This window comes from Nipponia nippon, unplaced genomic scaffold, assembly GCF_047370975.1.
Source record: "Nipponia nippon isolate SJK-2023a ecotype South Korea unplaced genomic scaffold, ASM4737097v1 scaffold_6, whole genome shotgun sequence".
Taxonomy (NCBI): domain Eukaryota; kingdom Metazoa; phylum Chordata; class Aves; order Pelecaniformes; family Threskiornithidae; genus Nipponia; species Nipponia nippon.
The window spans coordinates 26,245,423-26,262,882 of NW_028262380.1; the positions used below are offsets into that span (position 1 = coordinate 26,245,423).

The 17,460-nt window shown below is 35.5% G+C and overlaps 1 protein-coding gene across 2 annotated transcripts in view; it reads right to left on the bottom strand.

Moving 5' to 3' along the window:
- The window catches only part of PDS5A (PDS5 cohesin associated factor A), an 85,659-nt gene that overhangs the window by 32,518 nt on the left and 35,681 nt on the right, over positions 1–17,460 (bottom strand). For both annotated transcript variants that reach the window (XM_087738167.1, XM_087738166.1), the window contains exons 7-12: positions 13,346–13,426; positions 11,736–11,876; positions 10,577–10,692; positions 9,701–9,795; positions 8,668–8,813; positions 2,268–2,419 (exon numbers count right to left, since the gene is read on the bottom strand). In XM_087738167.1, the coding sequence (XP_087594293.1) occupies positions 2,268–2,419; positions 8,668–8,813; positions 9,701–9,795; positions 10,577–10,692; positions 11,736–11,876; positions 13,346–13,426 (731 nt within the window). The remainder of the gene's footprint in view (positions 1–2,267; positions 2,420–8,667; positions 8,814–9,700; positions 9,796–10,576; positions 10,693–11,735; positions 11,877–13,345; positions 13,427–17,460) is intronic.

Genomic DNA, 17,460 nt, shown 5'->3' on the forward strand with positions numbered 1-17,460 from the left:
AAATTGGGCAACAGGATCTTCAGATCTCAGGAGCCTCATCTCTGTTTATCGCCCTAGGAGCTTGGAGACATCAGAGTTGTCTTACTAATTTATGAACATTGCTCTAGCCCATGTCTCTACAGATACATGTTCTAGAAAAGCTGTCAGTACTAACGGTGAGACTGTATCATGCCTCCCCTCATCCATGTTAGTTAGGGTAAAGATCTACAAATAGGGAATTCCTCTGGGGGACACTTTTCCCCTGTGAAGAAAGTCACTGGCTAGCATATCAAGAGCAGGTAACAGGGCAGTGTTTAAGATGTGGTTATTTTATTCCATTCCCTATGCATTTGCTGTAAAACAAAGAAGCTCAGAGCACACAGGTGATAAGCTGTTCTTACAGCTGGAAGTTCTCAGTCTTGAGTAGACATGCACATCAATAGTCAAGTAACATCAGAAACATTATCAAGTGACTGAGTTAAGGATGTGCAGAGAAAATTCGTTCTATTCCACTTCACGCTTGAATACTCTGTGATACTGTGCTATTATCTTTTGAAAGAACTAGCGTTATCCCATGCACATAATGGAAAATTCTCCAAGGCTCAGACAGCTGTTCACTGTTACTTTTTATCCTCCTCCCTCATTATGGAAGGAAAACAGGCCAGAGTTGGCTAATTTTGACCTATGCTTGTGTGTTTAAAGGATTGGATGGACTCTGTCTTAAAGATCATAGCATTTCTACAGCTCTTCAGGTGCTAAAGTACTAACTTTCCAATTCTGACAATGATAACATTGAAATGCATTTATTCCTCCCCTCTGAGATGGGGAAACCAACCCAATGGTGGGACTGAGCAAGAACTTCATTGTCAGCCTTAAAAACTATTAGAATTTGAATTAAAATTTAGGGTACCAAACTGAAATAGAGGAACACTGAAAAATCAAGCCACCAATCTTTCAGTGTGGATACCCAGAAAACAAACAGCATACAATCCATGCCTATTCATGCAAAGACCAGTTTCAATGGCCTAATCAGACTTTCAGAAAAAATAACGTCAGAGAAAGAACCTCAGCTTTGATGACAGTCTTTCTGTAAAATTCCTTGCCTTGTTTCCTTGACAGTGTTCTGCATTTCCCGTGAGCAGGAATATTGAAAACATCTGCCCCATTCACTATGGAACTTTGATTCATTCCCTGCTCACTATCAAACCTGTGTACTGACAGTGTGACATGAACATGCTAGAAAAACCACGAACAAACCTCTCAATGCAAATTAAAGCATATTTGATGCATATACATATGCAGAATTAGCTTTGTATAAACTATGTGGAGTTTTCCTAATTTTTCACTATTTGATACTTACACCTCAGCAGACTTCAGTGTAATTTGTGTGTGTACAGTCTCATAACCATATCTTCTTTTTTAAAAAAAAGAAGGCAACTAATCAAATATTTAACTCTGGCCCACTTATGATCAGCCAGATGCACTGCAGCGGTAGGCATTCACTGTCATAACTGGCAACTAAGGGAGGCTATTAGCCCATTCAGTCAAGTCACTAAGATCATGAAACATACTGAGGCAGCATACTGTATAAGCAAGATGCTAAGTAACACTATAAAGAAATGGCTGATTTCCGAGTCTGCTGTATTAAAAATGTAGGCTGAAATTCTGTCTTTGTGTGCTCTCATAGTTTGGCTTTCCTTGTGAAAGACTAAGAATTAATAGTAAGAGTTGAAAACTATCTTCCAAAGTACTTTTCTCTAAGTCAAAATGGTATTTCAAAAATTAAAGGACTGAGTGACAAATCAGGGAAGACTAGACAACAGTGGAAGTACCCCTGATATTTCTTCAGCTTTTGTTCTACCTAAAAGGTCCATTCCTACATAGCATACCAAAAGGAGATGTCTGTGCACATACTGTGGTGCGTACATGCACGATGCTCACAGATCATGGATATTAACATGCTAGCCCCTGGAAAGTAGTAAAGGCAAACAAGAACTGGGTATAGTAAATGCAAAATTTGACCACCTTTTTCTACGCAGTAGCTAGTTAATGATAATCCACTATCATCACAGATCTAGTTCTATCCGTAAATAGAATGAATACATGAACAGATAACGCAATTACCCTCAATATCTTAGTACATGTCTTAATGGTTATTAATTAAATATATCATACTTAAAACCACAAATATAGAATGTGATGTAACAGCTTTCTCAGGATAAGCACATATTTTCAGAGTATCTCTTATCACTATACAATTAAAATTAGGAAGGCTTAGGTTGACTCACTTGTCATCAATGCTATTTTGATAATATATGTGCAAAAGTTTATCCTTTATCCAGCTCACTTTCTCTGCAGCATCTTTTCCAGCCTCGGCATGAAGACAATACTTCTTGTATAGCTGGGCAAGACCCATCATAGCTTCTTTTCTTACTCGCCACTTGAGGGGGAAGAAATGAAAAGGAGGTGGAGAAGTGATTGTGGTAAATAAATATCAAACATATACAAAAATACAGTAAAGATGTAGAAGTGTGAAAGACAAAATGGCCACATTCTGACCTCCTATATTTAGACACTTCAAAATCTGAAAAAATGCTGTTTAGAGCCTCTAAATGAGAATTTGTAAAGCCTACGTAAGGGTTTTCTTCCCTGTACTATGCAGATTAAGTATTTTCTGTACAGAAGAATCCCGTACTCTTATGTGCTGAGCAAAGAAAACCAAGGATCTAGTCAGTATAAAAAAAGTTAAGTGCAGCTTAACATGTATGCCTGAATAAGTGTCGTCTTGAGCCAGGATTCGGAAGACTTATCTATTCAGAGACAGGCACCAATCAGAGGTGGCAGCCTTCTTTCGCCCCACAGCCTTATACTGTCTTATAGCACACTTGTGTAGAAATGGGAGATCCAGAGCTTAGGCCTAGCTAAACTTGCTAGGGCTTGAATTCTTCGGCCACTTTCCAGGACAGTGGGAGAGCCTCTTTTTGCTTAAGCCTTGAAGTAATCGCTGTAAGACTCCAGGGACCCAGGACAAAGCCAGACTGCAACATCCACAGATGGAGTTCCTGGGTTCTCATCCTTACTTTTCACGTCCACTACTTTATCCCCTCATGTAAACAGGAAATATCCCATTATCGAACACTTTAACAGACAAGATCCATAAGCTCTCCTACACTGACTTGTGGAAAGAATCATACCGGAACAGACTGAGGAGTAATTTAGAGAGAATAGTGTCTCCCACTGAATGATTTACACAGAAAGCATTAGAAGAAACTTGTTTTCCCTCACCATTTAAAAGAAATGAATGAAATTCAGACTGCAAGAGAAAATTTCTTCCAGAACACACTAGATACCAATTTTGGCCTTGAACTCCAAGGACTAACAATGCTCAAATCATTTCACTCTATCAAGCATAAATGTAGAGACTATTATTCACACTGTGTATAACTTCTTCAATCTTGTTAAACTGAGGGCTTGTTTTAATAACACCAAGTGAGATATTGCACATTTAATTTCTTAACAGTTTTACTGAGTGACTTCCTTTTCTTGCAAGGCAAAGAAAAGAAAAATCTTGAAGATAATATGGCTTATGTCAGCACATCAGTCTTTGACATCACTAGCTGTTGGAGTAAGATGTATCAAGAAGAAGATAGAAAAAATAAAATTGTATTTTGCTACATATTTCTTAAATATTAAACCCACAAGTAACAGGTCAGGATAGTAATGACTTTGACAGTATGTAGTATAATACTTTGTTTTGACAAAAGAGAAACATTTTAGATATAAATAGATGTTATTGTTTAACTTCTCTGCAGGAATGTGTTCACACCCATTGCGATCTAAAGCACATTTTGAAGAAAATAAAGGTCTGAAAGAGAAACATTTTCAGAAAAGTATGAATATTTTTCTGCATTCAGATATACCCTTCCAATGCGATAGCTTCATCAGATGTCCTATACAAGACAGAGAGGACAGCAAAACTATTGTCAGAAAACAACGGAGAAGGATTACAGGAAATGATTCTAGAAAGTTTAGGCCTAAGTTGAAAGCAGAGTACTTAACAAGGGGTTATAAAGAAAGGAAATGTGGATTGTCAATAGATTTCAGATCATTGAAATTGCTGTAGAGAGCAGAAGTCAGAGCATGCAGAAAGGCAGTTTCAGGCAGAAGATGGGAGGCACTGGAGAGAATGCTTTGAGACACCATGAAGCAAGTCACTGAACAGGAGACACAGGTAGAAAAAAAGAGCAAGGTGCTACTGAGAATTAAAGCTGAAATAGCATACAGTAGGGTAAAAGATGAAGGCAAATGAAAATAAAGGGGAATGTAATAATAAATTTCAAAGGGAGCAGATCAATAAACACAGGTAACAGAAGTACTACCCTGATTTAATTAACAAAAGAATTTTGACAGCCTTAGCCTCCTTGGTTAACCAGCATAATTAAACTCCTTTGCTGAAGACTGCTGGGCTAAGTTAAAAAAAAAACTTGTTATTGAAAGTTCAAGAAAATCCCTTACCTGTTGGAATAGCTAACCTATTCCTTCCATAGAGTTAAGAACCTTAAAATTTTCCTCCTTCGTCTGGAAAAAGCCACAATGGTGTTTAGTACACACAGAGAAGGAGGAGTTAAAACTAACACATGCAGAAAAATGCATAAAGAGAAAAAGAAAAATGGGAGTCTGTTCCTATGGCTCCTTATTCTATAGCTTCTGACTTCAAGCTGATGATGTGAAAGTCTGTTTTCATGAAGCAACTAAGTCTCTAGACCACAAAAGCTGTTGGGAGAAATGGGAACATAAGTCAGCTGTCAAAACTCTCCTCTAACTTTCCAGGTTCTTAAGGTTACTCCATTATAAAGGAAAAGTACCTGAACCATTTTTAGAAGCTTTAAAAAAATTTTTTTTTTCTCCTGAAACTAATTATTCGGAAAAGCAAAGACACTGGAAAGACCCTAGAGACAGTGCTCCAATGAAAAATTCCTCAGAACAATTCTTATCAAAGACTGGATTCCAGTTTTTGGGAAGCATCTGTTCCCAGAGTTACTCTTCCAACTGGACCAATAAAAATGGATTTGAAAACTATAGGTGGGGGTGAGGGATGTGAGAAGAGGGGTGGGGGGCATGTGTGTTTGGGGTTTTGTTTGTTTGTTTGTTTTTTTAATAGCTATAATCATTGTGCAAATGCCCATACAGATCAAGTTAGTTAAGGACATTTTTTTAAAAAATGAAGTACTGTCTTGTAGCCAAAATATTTTACCCTAAAAAAGTCATTGGGCTATCTTTACTAATACTGTGCCAATTAGAGCACCGTCAGCAGAAAAAAACAGATCATGTAAATGGCATAACAGTTAGCATGCTTTACAGTTTTCTAGATTCCACATTGTTTTATAAAGAAAAAAGGCAGAATTGAAATGACAGATTAGCATGTTTAAACAATCAGCATTTTACTTCAGCCTGTTGGACAAGTGTTCTTTCTATTGTAATACCTATACTCATTTGATAGATGATTGCAGGCCCAAAAAGAATTAGATGAAGTCAAATTGATGAATGATCACTTAGGAGTTTGCAGTAGATTTGTCCAACAGAAACCTGGCTACAAGGGCTAAATGCAGTCAGCAGAAGATAATAGAGTTCTTTAAAGCAAAAGAATAATTAAAATAGGTATAATGCATTGTATCTGAAACTGAAAAAATCCTACATAGAAAATATAAAGACAGTTACACAGACATATCAATGTCCCTCTCCCAAACTGGAGAAAAATCCTTAAAAAAAATGCTGAAAGTTTACAAGTCCTTGATATTCACTTTATAACACCAATTATATTTACAAAGACGTGCTATATTGTTAAGGCCTACTTCAAATGCTAAGTATTTGTTGTAGTCATTTCTAGTCAATCCTCAATTTTCATTTCTCCTCAGGATGTATTTTCATTAAAGCTCCCTCAAGAGATTTTTATAAGAGAAACATCAGCTAGGAGGTGAAGTTATTCTTCACTGATGAGTGCCTGAAAAGGCACCTAACCTTGAAATGTAATATATCATCAAGCCTATGACTGGTGTGAAATCACGGAGTCAAACATATTAGGAACATTAAGTACCACCACACTGGTTTTAACGCTATATGAACTGAAAAGCCCTAGCTCCGCAGAAATGAGTATTACAGCTGTAGAACTGATTGCCTCTTACCGATGGCAACATGCTAAAGGAGAACAGAGACACTATGTAGAAGGCCCAGTAACAACCATCCCATTCTGACTAGGTGGAAGTCCCAGTGTGAAGTGGTGGTTACACTAAAAGTTTTTTGATCTCATAAATGACTTTTGGGGCACGTTTGTTTAATGGCTGAAAAAAGAAGGAAGGTGGTCTTAATCACTCCTGAGAAATCATAGAATACCAAGTTGGAAGGGACCTCAAGGATCATCTGGTCCAATGTGCAAGGTGAAGCTGGAGGTACAACTAATTGAAGAGCTGCTTTATACTAGTGAACATACTCAAAGTCAGTATTTCTCTTTGTGCAAAGACGACACTCTTTTCTCAAAAATCTGTTACAGTAACATTCTCATTTAAAAAGGGGAACATAAAAAAGACATAATTATTTCAAAAGAATTAAAGTAACTAGCTAGAATGACATAGGTTACAGAACGGATGCCCCCTATCAAAAAGGAACAACAACAACAAACCCAACATGGCTACACAGCACGCTGAAGTCTGCTATTAAAACACCATCCTTCAAAGAGCACAGAGCCACATCCGAAAGAGTGTAAACAGGAAAGAGTATAAGCTCTGGCAAGCTGAAGGTAAATCCAAGTTTCAGAACCAAATTATTAAAAGCTTCCTAATTAAACATCTTCACCAAAGCCTCCAGAAGCAGGAAGCCTTCCAGACCCTTTTGTAGGGCTGAAAGACAAATAAGATTTATTTCAGGAGAGAGGTCTGAAGAGGTTTCTTAAGGTGTCATTAGAAGACATTTTAAACAAATTAATAAAATGAGCAGTAACAAAATCATTAAGACCAGGTGGTATCCCATCCATGACTTCTACAGGATTTTAGAAATGATACAGCAAATGCTAACTACAGGAATTTAGAAATGATACAGCAAATGCTAACTATTCTGTTATTGCAATCTGTCAATGAACAGATTGAACACAGCAAATGTGAAAGAAACCAAAGGGTCCCAAGAGGAAACGAGTGCCACTCACCAGAACATCTGATTTTGAATGGGCAAACAGGTTGAAACGAAACAGTAACAACAACAAAGAGCAGACACTAGTAAAAAATGAAGTTATGGGAGTGAGTCATTACACTTTACGTAATGGGAAGTTTTGTCTAAGAAAAAAATAAATTTTAGCAGACCCACAAGTACATCAGTAAAATGCATTAGGATCCCAAAAAACTTCCAACGAAGTCTCACATCAGAGGATCTTAAAATAAAAATCTTGTTGTGAATTAATTATTAAGTAAAACATAGGAGACAATGGGTGGAAATAAATGACTGGTTTTCACAATGAAGGGAACAAAAGGAACCTATTGATGGAGTCAGAAGGGAATCTGTGACACTTATGAAAAATTATTAGAAAATGAACGGAACAGCATGTATAAAATTTACTGAAGTAGTCAGATCTAACATTATAATGAAGAACTGCAGAAAAATGTCATGCTACTGAATTGTTACAATATGAAATGAAAGAAATTCAGATTAAGGCCAGGTTTTTCCACTTGCATTAATTCTGCATGTATAGTATTAGGCAATGTATCATCTAAAATTATTCAGGAAAGATACTGGAAAACATCCGTGTTGACTTCAAAATTGTCAGCTCAGTGCTCAGATATAGCATAAAAGACAAACAGAATGTTGAAGAATAAGAAAAAAAAAATATCATAAAATATGTACATGACATGGTGCACACCTTGAATGCCATGGCCAAGTCTGGTCACCTTGGTTCCAACAGAATATAGAACAACCAGACAAGAATGACCAGATGTATGCAATAATCAATTTGTGTGGAACTTAATCAGGTGATTCTTTAGCTTGGAAAGCAAAGGAGTGGAGAAGATAATAGCACACATGTTTATTAACAATAATTGGGTCAAAGAATATATATTATTTTACATAATGCAAGAACGACAAGATACCCAGTGAAATTATCAGACAAGTTTAAAACAAACAAGTGAAGTTACTTTTTCCACACATGTATTAAACTTGAATTTACTGATGCAGATGCCATGGATGCTTATGAAGTACAAACAAGTTCAAGAAAAAACTTGATAAATTCATGGAATAAAGTTCCATTGAAAGCTATGATGAACATGATCAAACAGATTTAAGAAATCTTTGAATCACAAATTGCTGGAAGCCAAGTCTGACAACTATGAGAATGATACTGGGCTATAGTGACCTTTAGCCTAAACATATGTGGCAATTCTTATGTTCTCACAATATGATCTTATTTGCTTGACAACACTTGATTGGTGCCTCCATAATATGGAATCTACATTAATATGTTTCGGTAAGAAAATTATTCCCGTCGTCCCCGTCCCCCTCGTCTGTCCGTGTGTCGTCCCCCCCCAGCATTCTAGTTACTAGTCAACTCTAAGATTCTCTGTTTCTGTGCCTTTTTTTTTTTTTTCGGTTTTACTTTTACCAAATTACATTAGAAGCAGATATTCCTGAAAATAAAATATTAACACTTACCCGTTTGTCTAGCGTTCTTTCCCTTACAAAGCCAAGCAGCTGGTCATTGACTAAAGAAAGATCTCTCTTGCCTGCGGTAATAATGGTAACAATAACATCATGTCGAATGGCTTCTTCTGGGTCATGTGATCTAACCTTCAAATATTCTGTTACGAGCAGAAACAATGAAAAGCTTGGCTTTTTTATGCAGATATGATGATGAACTCCGATTTATTAATAATGTTAAAACAATTAAATGTCAGTCACATATCACAACCATATAATCTATTAAACATATAACTGCCTACAGGAAACATATATTTAACATAGAAAATGCTGGAACATAAAACAATTATATAACTGTAAATATCAGAAGAATATAAAAGTGAATAGCTTTTACAATAACCTCATTTGCAACAAGCAATGAAGTGAAATAAAGCCAATTAGAATATATTGAAAATAAAGGGGGGGTGGGGGAGTGAGAAGAAATGAAAAGAGCAGAGACTCTCATTCCCAAAGAGCTAGGAGTGTAAATAATAAATGAAAAATACTAATAATTGCTGTAGGTTAGCTTGCATCAAAAAAGAACAGTATTTTCAGTTAAGTGTAAAATTATGCTCACAGCTAAAATGATGCTGAAGTGAAAGAAGAGACTTCACAGTTTAGATCAGCACAACAGCATTTTCTAAACTCAGTGGAAGAGAGTACTGGGGAACACACTGTTTTTGAAAATAAATCAAGATGTTGCACCAATATTTGCTTTGACTTGCCAAGAGTTTCATTACAATCTGAAATTACTTTAAAACTCATTCTGCAATGGGTAGCTTTTTAAAGACTCACTCTGACAAAGTCCACACAATGTCACACACTCCTCTCTTTCTAACAACTAGCGCTTGTCTTCAGCAGAAAGCAATTACTCAGTAGTTGGCTCTTCCATCCAGCATCAGGCATTGGACTTGATACGTTTTGGAACTATACTGTTATGTACAGAAATAATTACATTCTGCCTTGCTCATTTCTTAAATTATTCTAAACCCCTGTATGAGCATCTCACCAGTGAGGTCTTTTGCTAAGTCTGGATGGTTCATTAAACAATGACTGGCGAATTTCACACTCTCTAATCTCACAGGGACATGGATATCATTGAACCTAGAGGGACAGAAGATTATGAATGTTAATTTTTAATTAGCCTTGCAAATCAAGATTATTCTCTGTATAGTATCATGTGTTGATAGTATACTCCATTAACTATTACAATACTTTTATATGGCAAAATAATACAACATAAATGTTTTGAATTTATCTCCATAATGTACATCATACAATTTTTAATGTTATTTCATGTGAAATTAAGTCAGGACTAAAATTAAAGGATGAATATTCTATATGTGGATGAAATGCTGACCGAATGGATTTTGTCCATTGACTTTTGAACATAATTCTCCATACACTGTCAGTTGTGTGTCAGTTGTGTGAAATTATAAAAATACAAATCGCCATATAGCATGTACCATTTGAAAACATTTCCGTTTAAAAAATGATAAATTTCTATATTTACTTAAAAGCAAATATCTCTTCACTCAAAAAGGTAAATGCCAAATAAACCAGATATAGTTGCAGATATAGCTGAACAGTATGAAATTCAGACAATGCTGGCATATCTACTGTGTAATTTCTGCTATGTATGTAATGTGCTATCTATCTAACCTATATTTCCATAGCTGACAGCAATATAGCAGCAGTCCTTCAGGCTTCTTCATTCTAAAATATAACTACATGCAATTCTCTGCTTCAAAGATTTAACAAAAGAACTTGTTCAAATATAAACCAACAGCTACATCCTCTAAAAACACAATGAAAAATACAATACTATCAGAAAATTCAGAACAAAAAGAATAGAAATTCAAAATTCTATCCCTGCTTCTCTTACCGCCCAAGAAAGCACTGCCAAAGAGGACGATTTTGTGTGGCCAGATCAGAATCTTTGGAGCCAAAGAGTTTAGCCAAAAGTCGAACAACAGCCAAACGTTCTTCTCCATCATTGCTCTAAAAATCAAAACATGAAAAATGAACTGTAAATCATTATCCATAATATCTTAATAATAACTTCTGGCTTCCTTTTCATTCTGCTTTTATAAGTTAGATTAAAAAGTGAATTTGAAATAATTTCCTCGGTCTTCCTAATTTGATTATTAGATGAATATGAGTAAAAATATAAAAATACCTATTAAGTTAACATATTACAGCCACTGACTAGATGGCTGTGCTTTCAAAATTCCTTCTCTTTCAGGAATAAAAACCCCCACACAGTAGTTTGAATAACGTATATCCCTAATAATTTCAACAACGGATGATCTTATTTTTGTTATTTTATGTGTGTGGAAAAGACACCAATTAAGATATTTTAAATAGATGTGCACTAATAAAAGATATATGTAATATCACCAAATACCTATTTCTTGGTTATTTTTGTTTGTTGCCACCATACCCTGTATGTACGTGGACACACATAAAATTATTTCTCTTGTCCACTTACAATCTTATGAAAGACAAATAGCTTTTTAATTAAAAAAAACCACAAACCCCCCAAATCAGGATAAATTAACTGTTTCCAAGGATTCAAAAGTAGTCAGCTGACTTATTAGCTGATTATGACAAATCTGAGAAAATATTTGCAAAAAACTTCCTCTATTTTTAAAACATTATTTCACAAAAGAAAATTCTGCAAAACAATACTGAAGCTGACAAACTTGCATTTCATGAGATAAGCCAACCACAGCTCAATTACTTTATAAATTTCAGGTGAAATCCGAAGATAAAGTACATACAACTTTTGCATTAGATCATATGAATTTATCATTATAATGATTATATATTTTGTGTGCATAATACACATTTGCAAGCACAGAAAGCACACAATTTTATACAACTTTCCAGTGTCCTTCCTTTAGTATTACATTTATCTTTAAAATAAAGTGATAAATATAAAATTTTTATCCCTCCAGTAGAACACTTATGAAATCTACAGCTCTGCACCCATAATATCCACACAAATTTTATTACTTGTCCAAAGCTACATTGTAACCTACCTTCAGCTTGAATTCAAGCTGTGGCATGACAGACAGCAGTAAGTGAGGATCTATGGCAAAAAGCTCTTGTATCAAGTCAAACACATGTTCTGATAAGTCACTTACTGAAGACTTTCCCAGTACCAGAACCTGGTTAAAAAACTAGAATACAAGCAACGTTATTTAGCAGGTTTTCCTTCATTAATACAAACACTATTTTAAAAAATTATTTTAACATAGTATCATTAATACTTTAATTCTAATGAAATGCACATTTTTTCATTACATCAAATCATTTCACCCTTTCGGTTTTGGCTCAGGCAAATTACAAACAAACATCCTTCATAAATCAGCTCTATTACTTCCATCCAGATCAATTAACTCATGGTAATTTGATAAATTAAAGTATCAATAACCATCTCCCCAGCAAAATTAACAGGTAATTTAAAATGCATATTGATCCAATAGAAGTTGAGAAAAAAATTTAGTATCTCATTTATAATTTTCTTATCATTTAAAACCAATCCAAATTCAAGATCACCAAATGTTGAAAAAGAAGCTTCTCTATTTTTAACCCATTTTACAGAATGTCAGATGACTTTATGATATGTCTTGTGATATTTGACGGTAATATATCAAGGTTGTTAGCAATCTAACAGAAAAAAAAAAAAAACAAAGTAGCCTAAAATATGAATGACTTCTTTTGGATTTGTTAAATTTTAGTACGCTTGATATGCTTCCTATTAGATACTGTGGGTTAATATTAATATTATTTGAGCAGTGCAAATGCTACAAAGCTATTACACACTTGAATAAGAAAGTAAGAAGAATAATATTAAATCAACTCAAAGGTCACTCTATGTACTATCCTGTTTCCAGCTATGACTAATTACAAAAGCTTAAAGAAACAGGGGAATTGGAAAGTGGTACTTGTTAGTGAGACTCCTTGAGTTTTTAAATACTTACTGATTAATCTTTTATGAATTTGCCTAATTCCCTTTTTAAACTACTCTGACTTTTAAGAATTCTGTTGGCTTCAGCACCAAGGAAAGGCAACAGAATGGACCAGACTACATATCCCACAAGACTGTAGCAGCTATTTTAATAGGTAGAACATACAATGTTGACATTCAACAAAAGGAATTATAGTAGAACAAAGCCTTGTAAAAAATTCAATTCTTTTAGTCTTTATGACTAAAACAAGTTTAGGATGGGGGAAAAAAAAAAATCTAGTAAAGAGCTGGTAGTTTGAAATGCTTCATCTTAAAGCTTGGTATGAAATGAGGCTGTCTGGTTGCTGGACATATGAAGTAGTAACAATTTCTTTTGTTGCAACAGGATTTTTTGGCGGTCACCTATTTTCACAGCCTAGATTTAGGCTTAACTTTAGACTGAGATGGATAAAAATTATTTTCCTCTTCACTTATTTGAAACACCTCACGTACTTCTTTAACAGCCAAGCTAATAATATCCTATTTGGAAAATGGTATTCTTGAAGCTGCATTACAAATTGTGAATTTTATAAACAATATTTTTAAACAAACAAACAAACAAACAAATCTCCAATAAATCAGGATAGTAACAAGAATACTTGTTACTTTTAGGTAACATGGATTAATTAATTTACATACGTTGGCAATACACGGTTCAATGGTCTGGACAGTCCTTTTCAACAGGACTTTTGCAAGATCAAATGCTTGTTTATTAAGGTTCTGAAATAAAGAAAATAATAAAATTTTAAAGAGACAAACTATTTCAGATGACTTTACTTTTCTCTCCCAACCTTCAAAGACCATGACTTTAGAAAGGTATGCTATTTGTTTTCAAAGCTACCTAAGTTCAGTTACGTTAATTCCACAACTACAGACTTCGAAAACTCTTACAACTAGTTTTTCACACACTTAAAAGAAATCTAATGCAAAACCATCACTTCCTGCACATTCTTCTAAGACTTTATCGCTCCAGTTGCTATCTTTAACATTGCATTCATATCTACAAGTTTTCACATGCAATCACATTAAAAATTTTGAAGAAACATTACCCCACCTCCATACTTTGATAATTAACATGCACCAAGTTTTGCCACTGAAAAATGAACTAGTCTAACTTACTATTTAAATGTGGTTTTGTTTCCCCCTCCCATGCTCATTAAAGGTATACCCTGTACCAAAGTTCAGCCTTGTCTAGAGGGTAAAACCGTGCACTGACATCTCCATGGACTGTACTGTATGTTCTGACATAGCCCACAGAAAGCACCTACGCTTGGGCAGAGTTAGCTGCAAACTTTCCAAGAAAACGTTTGATTGTAACATAACAAATCTGAACATTGTTTTTATTACTGTTGAGCAAGATAAAGAATGTAACTGCACTTCTGAAAAATGTGCCTGTCCAAATCTGCACAAAATCCAATATGCAGTATCTTATCTTATCTAAGGATTAATGTGGGGGGATGGGAGAGGTGGGGTGGGGAAGGAAGGTGGATTAGCTGATTGCCTTGAAAATTACAAATGACTAAAGACAAAATACAGGTAGAGCCTAAGGATGACTGATTCTTGGAAAGACAGTATTTGGCAATTCTACACCGAGAAAGACTCCCTCATGTTCTTTTAGCTGATGAGATGACAAACCGAAAGACAGTTCATCAACTGATAGTAAAGAGAAACAAATGGCCGAAGGCTCAAACAAATATCTCCTCAGTCACCATAGCACTAAACTGATGTCTCATTATCAAAGACAGACAGATATGTATACTCTTCTCAAATTCAAAAGAAAACTGTTTCTCTCCAAACCACACCATGATTAAAATCTTGTTGGCAGGTATGTCTCTATTAAACTAAAAGACTGCCAACCTCATACAGAAAATATATTTTATTTGGATCTTGAATACGGCTTCAAAGATTTCTTGCAATGAAGTTGTCGGTCTTTTTCCCCTAGACAGGCTAACCAGAACTGGGGAAAAAACAAACAAACAAACAAACAAACAACCACAAAACAAATGAAAACCAAATCAACAGCCACCCAAACACAAAAAAAAACCCCAAACCAAACAAAAAAAAATCCAAAGAACAAAACACCAAAACAGCCTAGAAAGGAAATATATATTGATAAAATAATCAATTATTAATAAATAATAAAGAAATAAACACATAATCAATATGTTAGGAGAAAAAAAACCTTGAAGTTCTGGATTGGCCATGCTGTAGAGGATGCAGAAGAAAATACTGATTTTAAATACGTGAAATGTATGTTTTTAAGGAATAACCTTGATAGTAAGAGTGTGAAGAAAAATACTCACTAAATAGCACTGGTTTTAAAGTTAATAAAAAAACCTACAGGTTGGTGCCATAGGTGGTCTGAGAAAAATGTGACATGCCATACTGCTATTGAAAACCTGGATTTACTAGAGGAGAGCCACATTAGCACGCACAGAGAGAACAATGCACAGTAAAGCCACTTTACTGATAAAGGAGGTACAAATGAATATAATTTAGATGCTGAGGTAGACTCTACTTCATGTCCAGGTACTGGTATATTTCTCTTTTTTTACTGCAGTATTGTCTTACAAAATATAAGAGAGTTTAAAAAAAAAAACACCAACCCCCCCCCCCCAAAAAAAACCCAAAAGGAATAGAATACATTATCCAAACAATGTATTTCAGCTCCTTTACAAAGACGAACTTCCATTAAGTGTAACTGTCTAGCCGCACTGATACTTTTATTATGTCACAGCAGAGAATTACTAGTATTCAATTGCTTTGCACAGACATAAAAGTATTGTCATTATACAACTGTGCTTTTCAAGCAATGGTGCTTCCAATTTACATACCTAAGGACAAACAACTAATATGATCACAGAATTTCCTAGCAGATCTGTTCACGAAAGGAGAACGTAATTACCACAGTCAAACTTTGCTAGGCAGAGCAGACAAAAGAACTTTCTGTTGTTGGGGTTGGGGTTTTTTTGTGTCTTTTTTGTTGTTGTTTTTGGTTTTTTTGTCCTAAACTACCATGGTAAAGCAGTAGTTTAAGTTCTCTTGTTCCAGGAAACAAACAAAACAGACCAAAATACTGACCAAGGTATGACACTGAGCACTGACTACAGCATATTATTCGCTCAATCACAATGGCCAAAAGCCAGTAAGGACTGGCCACCAGTCCTCTAAGACATACTAAATATGCAGTACAACCCAATATTTACACCAAGTTTACCTCCCTCTTTATCATAGCCTTGCTTGAGAAATTCCTTCTTTACGCAAAATCATATGATTACGCTAATGATGTTAATCCTAAAGGAGCATATTCACTTTTACTTTGCCTACACCAAATAGTCACGACACACTGTTCAGTTGTACAAGGTTTACCAGGTCTTTGCACCCTCAGAGCAATGCGCACCGTGGTTAACAGCATCACCCAGCACCTGACGTACCCATCTCCACTCCTCTATTTCCACTCCTGATCTCTACTGCCTATCATTCTAAGTTGCTTCTAACCAAAGAACAGCGTATTTTCAAAAGGACTCTTTTTCTATTGATTTGAATAAGAGGCCTCCCTTCCTGGTAGCAGTTTTAATAAGACATCATCTTGTTGCTGTCAATAAAAACGAGCTGATAGAATGATATTCCCTTCTCATGGTCATGACAGAAGAAATGCAACCTGACCTCAGAGAACAGATACTTTTATACACCTGTTGCTGAGATTTCACATGTAAATGACGATGGCCATGGCTTAGTCACTCCTGTGCTATACATTTCCATGAATCCTCCCTCTTTAGGTAACCAAAGGAATAATCCCTGCTTTTATGTGCTAATTTAACTTTAATTATGTAGTCATGGATGGAGCTGCCTTAATTTTGTCATTATTTTAAATTAATAAATGAACAAACAGAAACACGTACTCGGTAATCAGAGTACAGTTCATTTACTGTAGCTCATAATTGAAACTTACTCTTCTGCATACAATTTTCAGTAAGAAGAACAAGTGCTTTAGCAAGGGAATTTTCTTGGTCAGTGCAAGGCAACACCAGCCTGCACCTCACTTTCCCTGATTTCACAGCTAAGGGACTTGTGTTTATTCTCCTTTCAACTTTATTTAGCCATTACAGTAAAGGTACTTCAAAAGCTCAACTGCAGACCCAGTGACCAGGTGATAAGTCAGACAACAAAACCAGAAGGACAGCATCAGCGACAGTTCATGAAGCTGACTGTAAAGGGGGAAAAACCTGTGGAAAGAGCTGTGTGGATGGGCTAAGACAACACCTGCATGACAGCAGCGATCTGTAGGAGGGGCTCACATATGACTCCTCTAGAAGAAGGGGGGTCACTTATAAGTGAGTTAAAGGGATGCTGAACTCTGCAAAGGGCAGAAAGATTATGGAACTCAAAAGAACATGGAGCACTAAAAGCAACCAACTAACTAACTGAAAAAAAAATTATGAAAAAAGAAGTACTACGCTTCAGGTAATAATTAGGTTTTATTAAACGAAAAGTTTGGGGGAGGGGGGACGACACCAACTAGGGAGGTGGAGGGGTGTCTGACTGGCAAGCGGAGGCAAGCAGCAAGTCACCACAGAAGTCCTGGGGAAGCCGCCTCTTTTTTTTTTTTTTTTTTTTTTTTTAGAAAAAAAATCTTCACATCTTTTCAATTAAAAAAAAAAACAAAACCCCCAAACAACCCACAACCCTTAAGATATAGTGTTTTCCTATTGCATATTACATTTGCTTGAAAATACTTAATTTCTGTTTCAGTA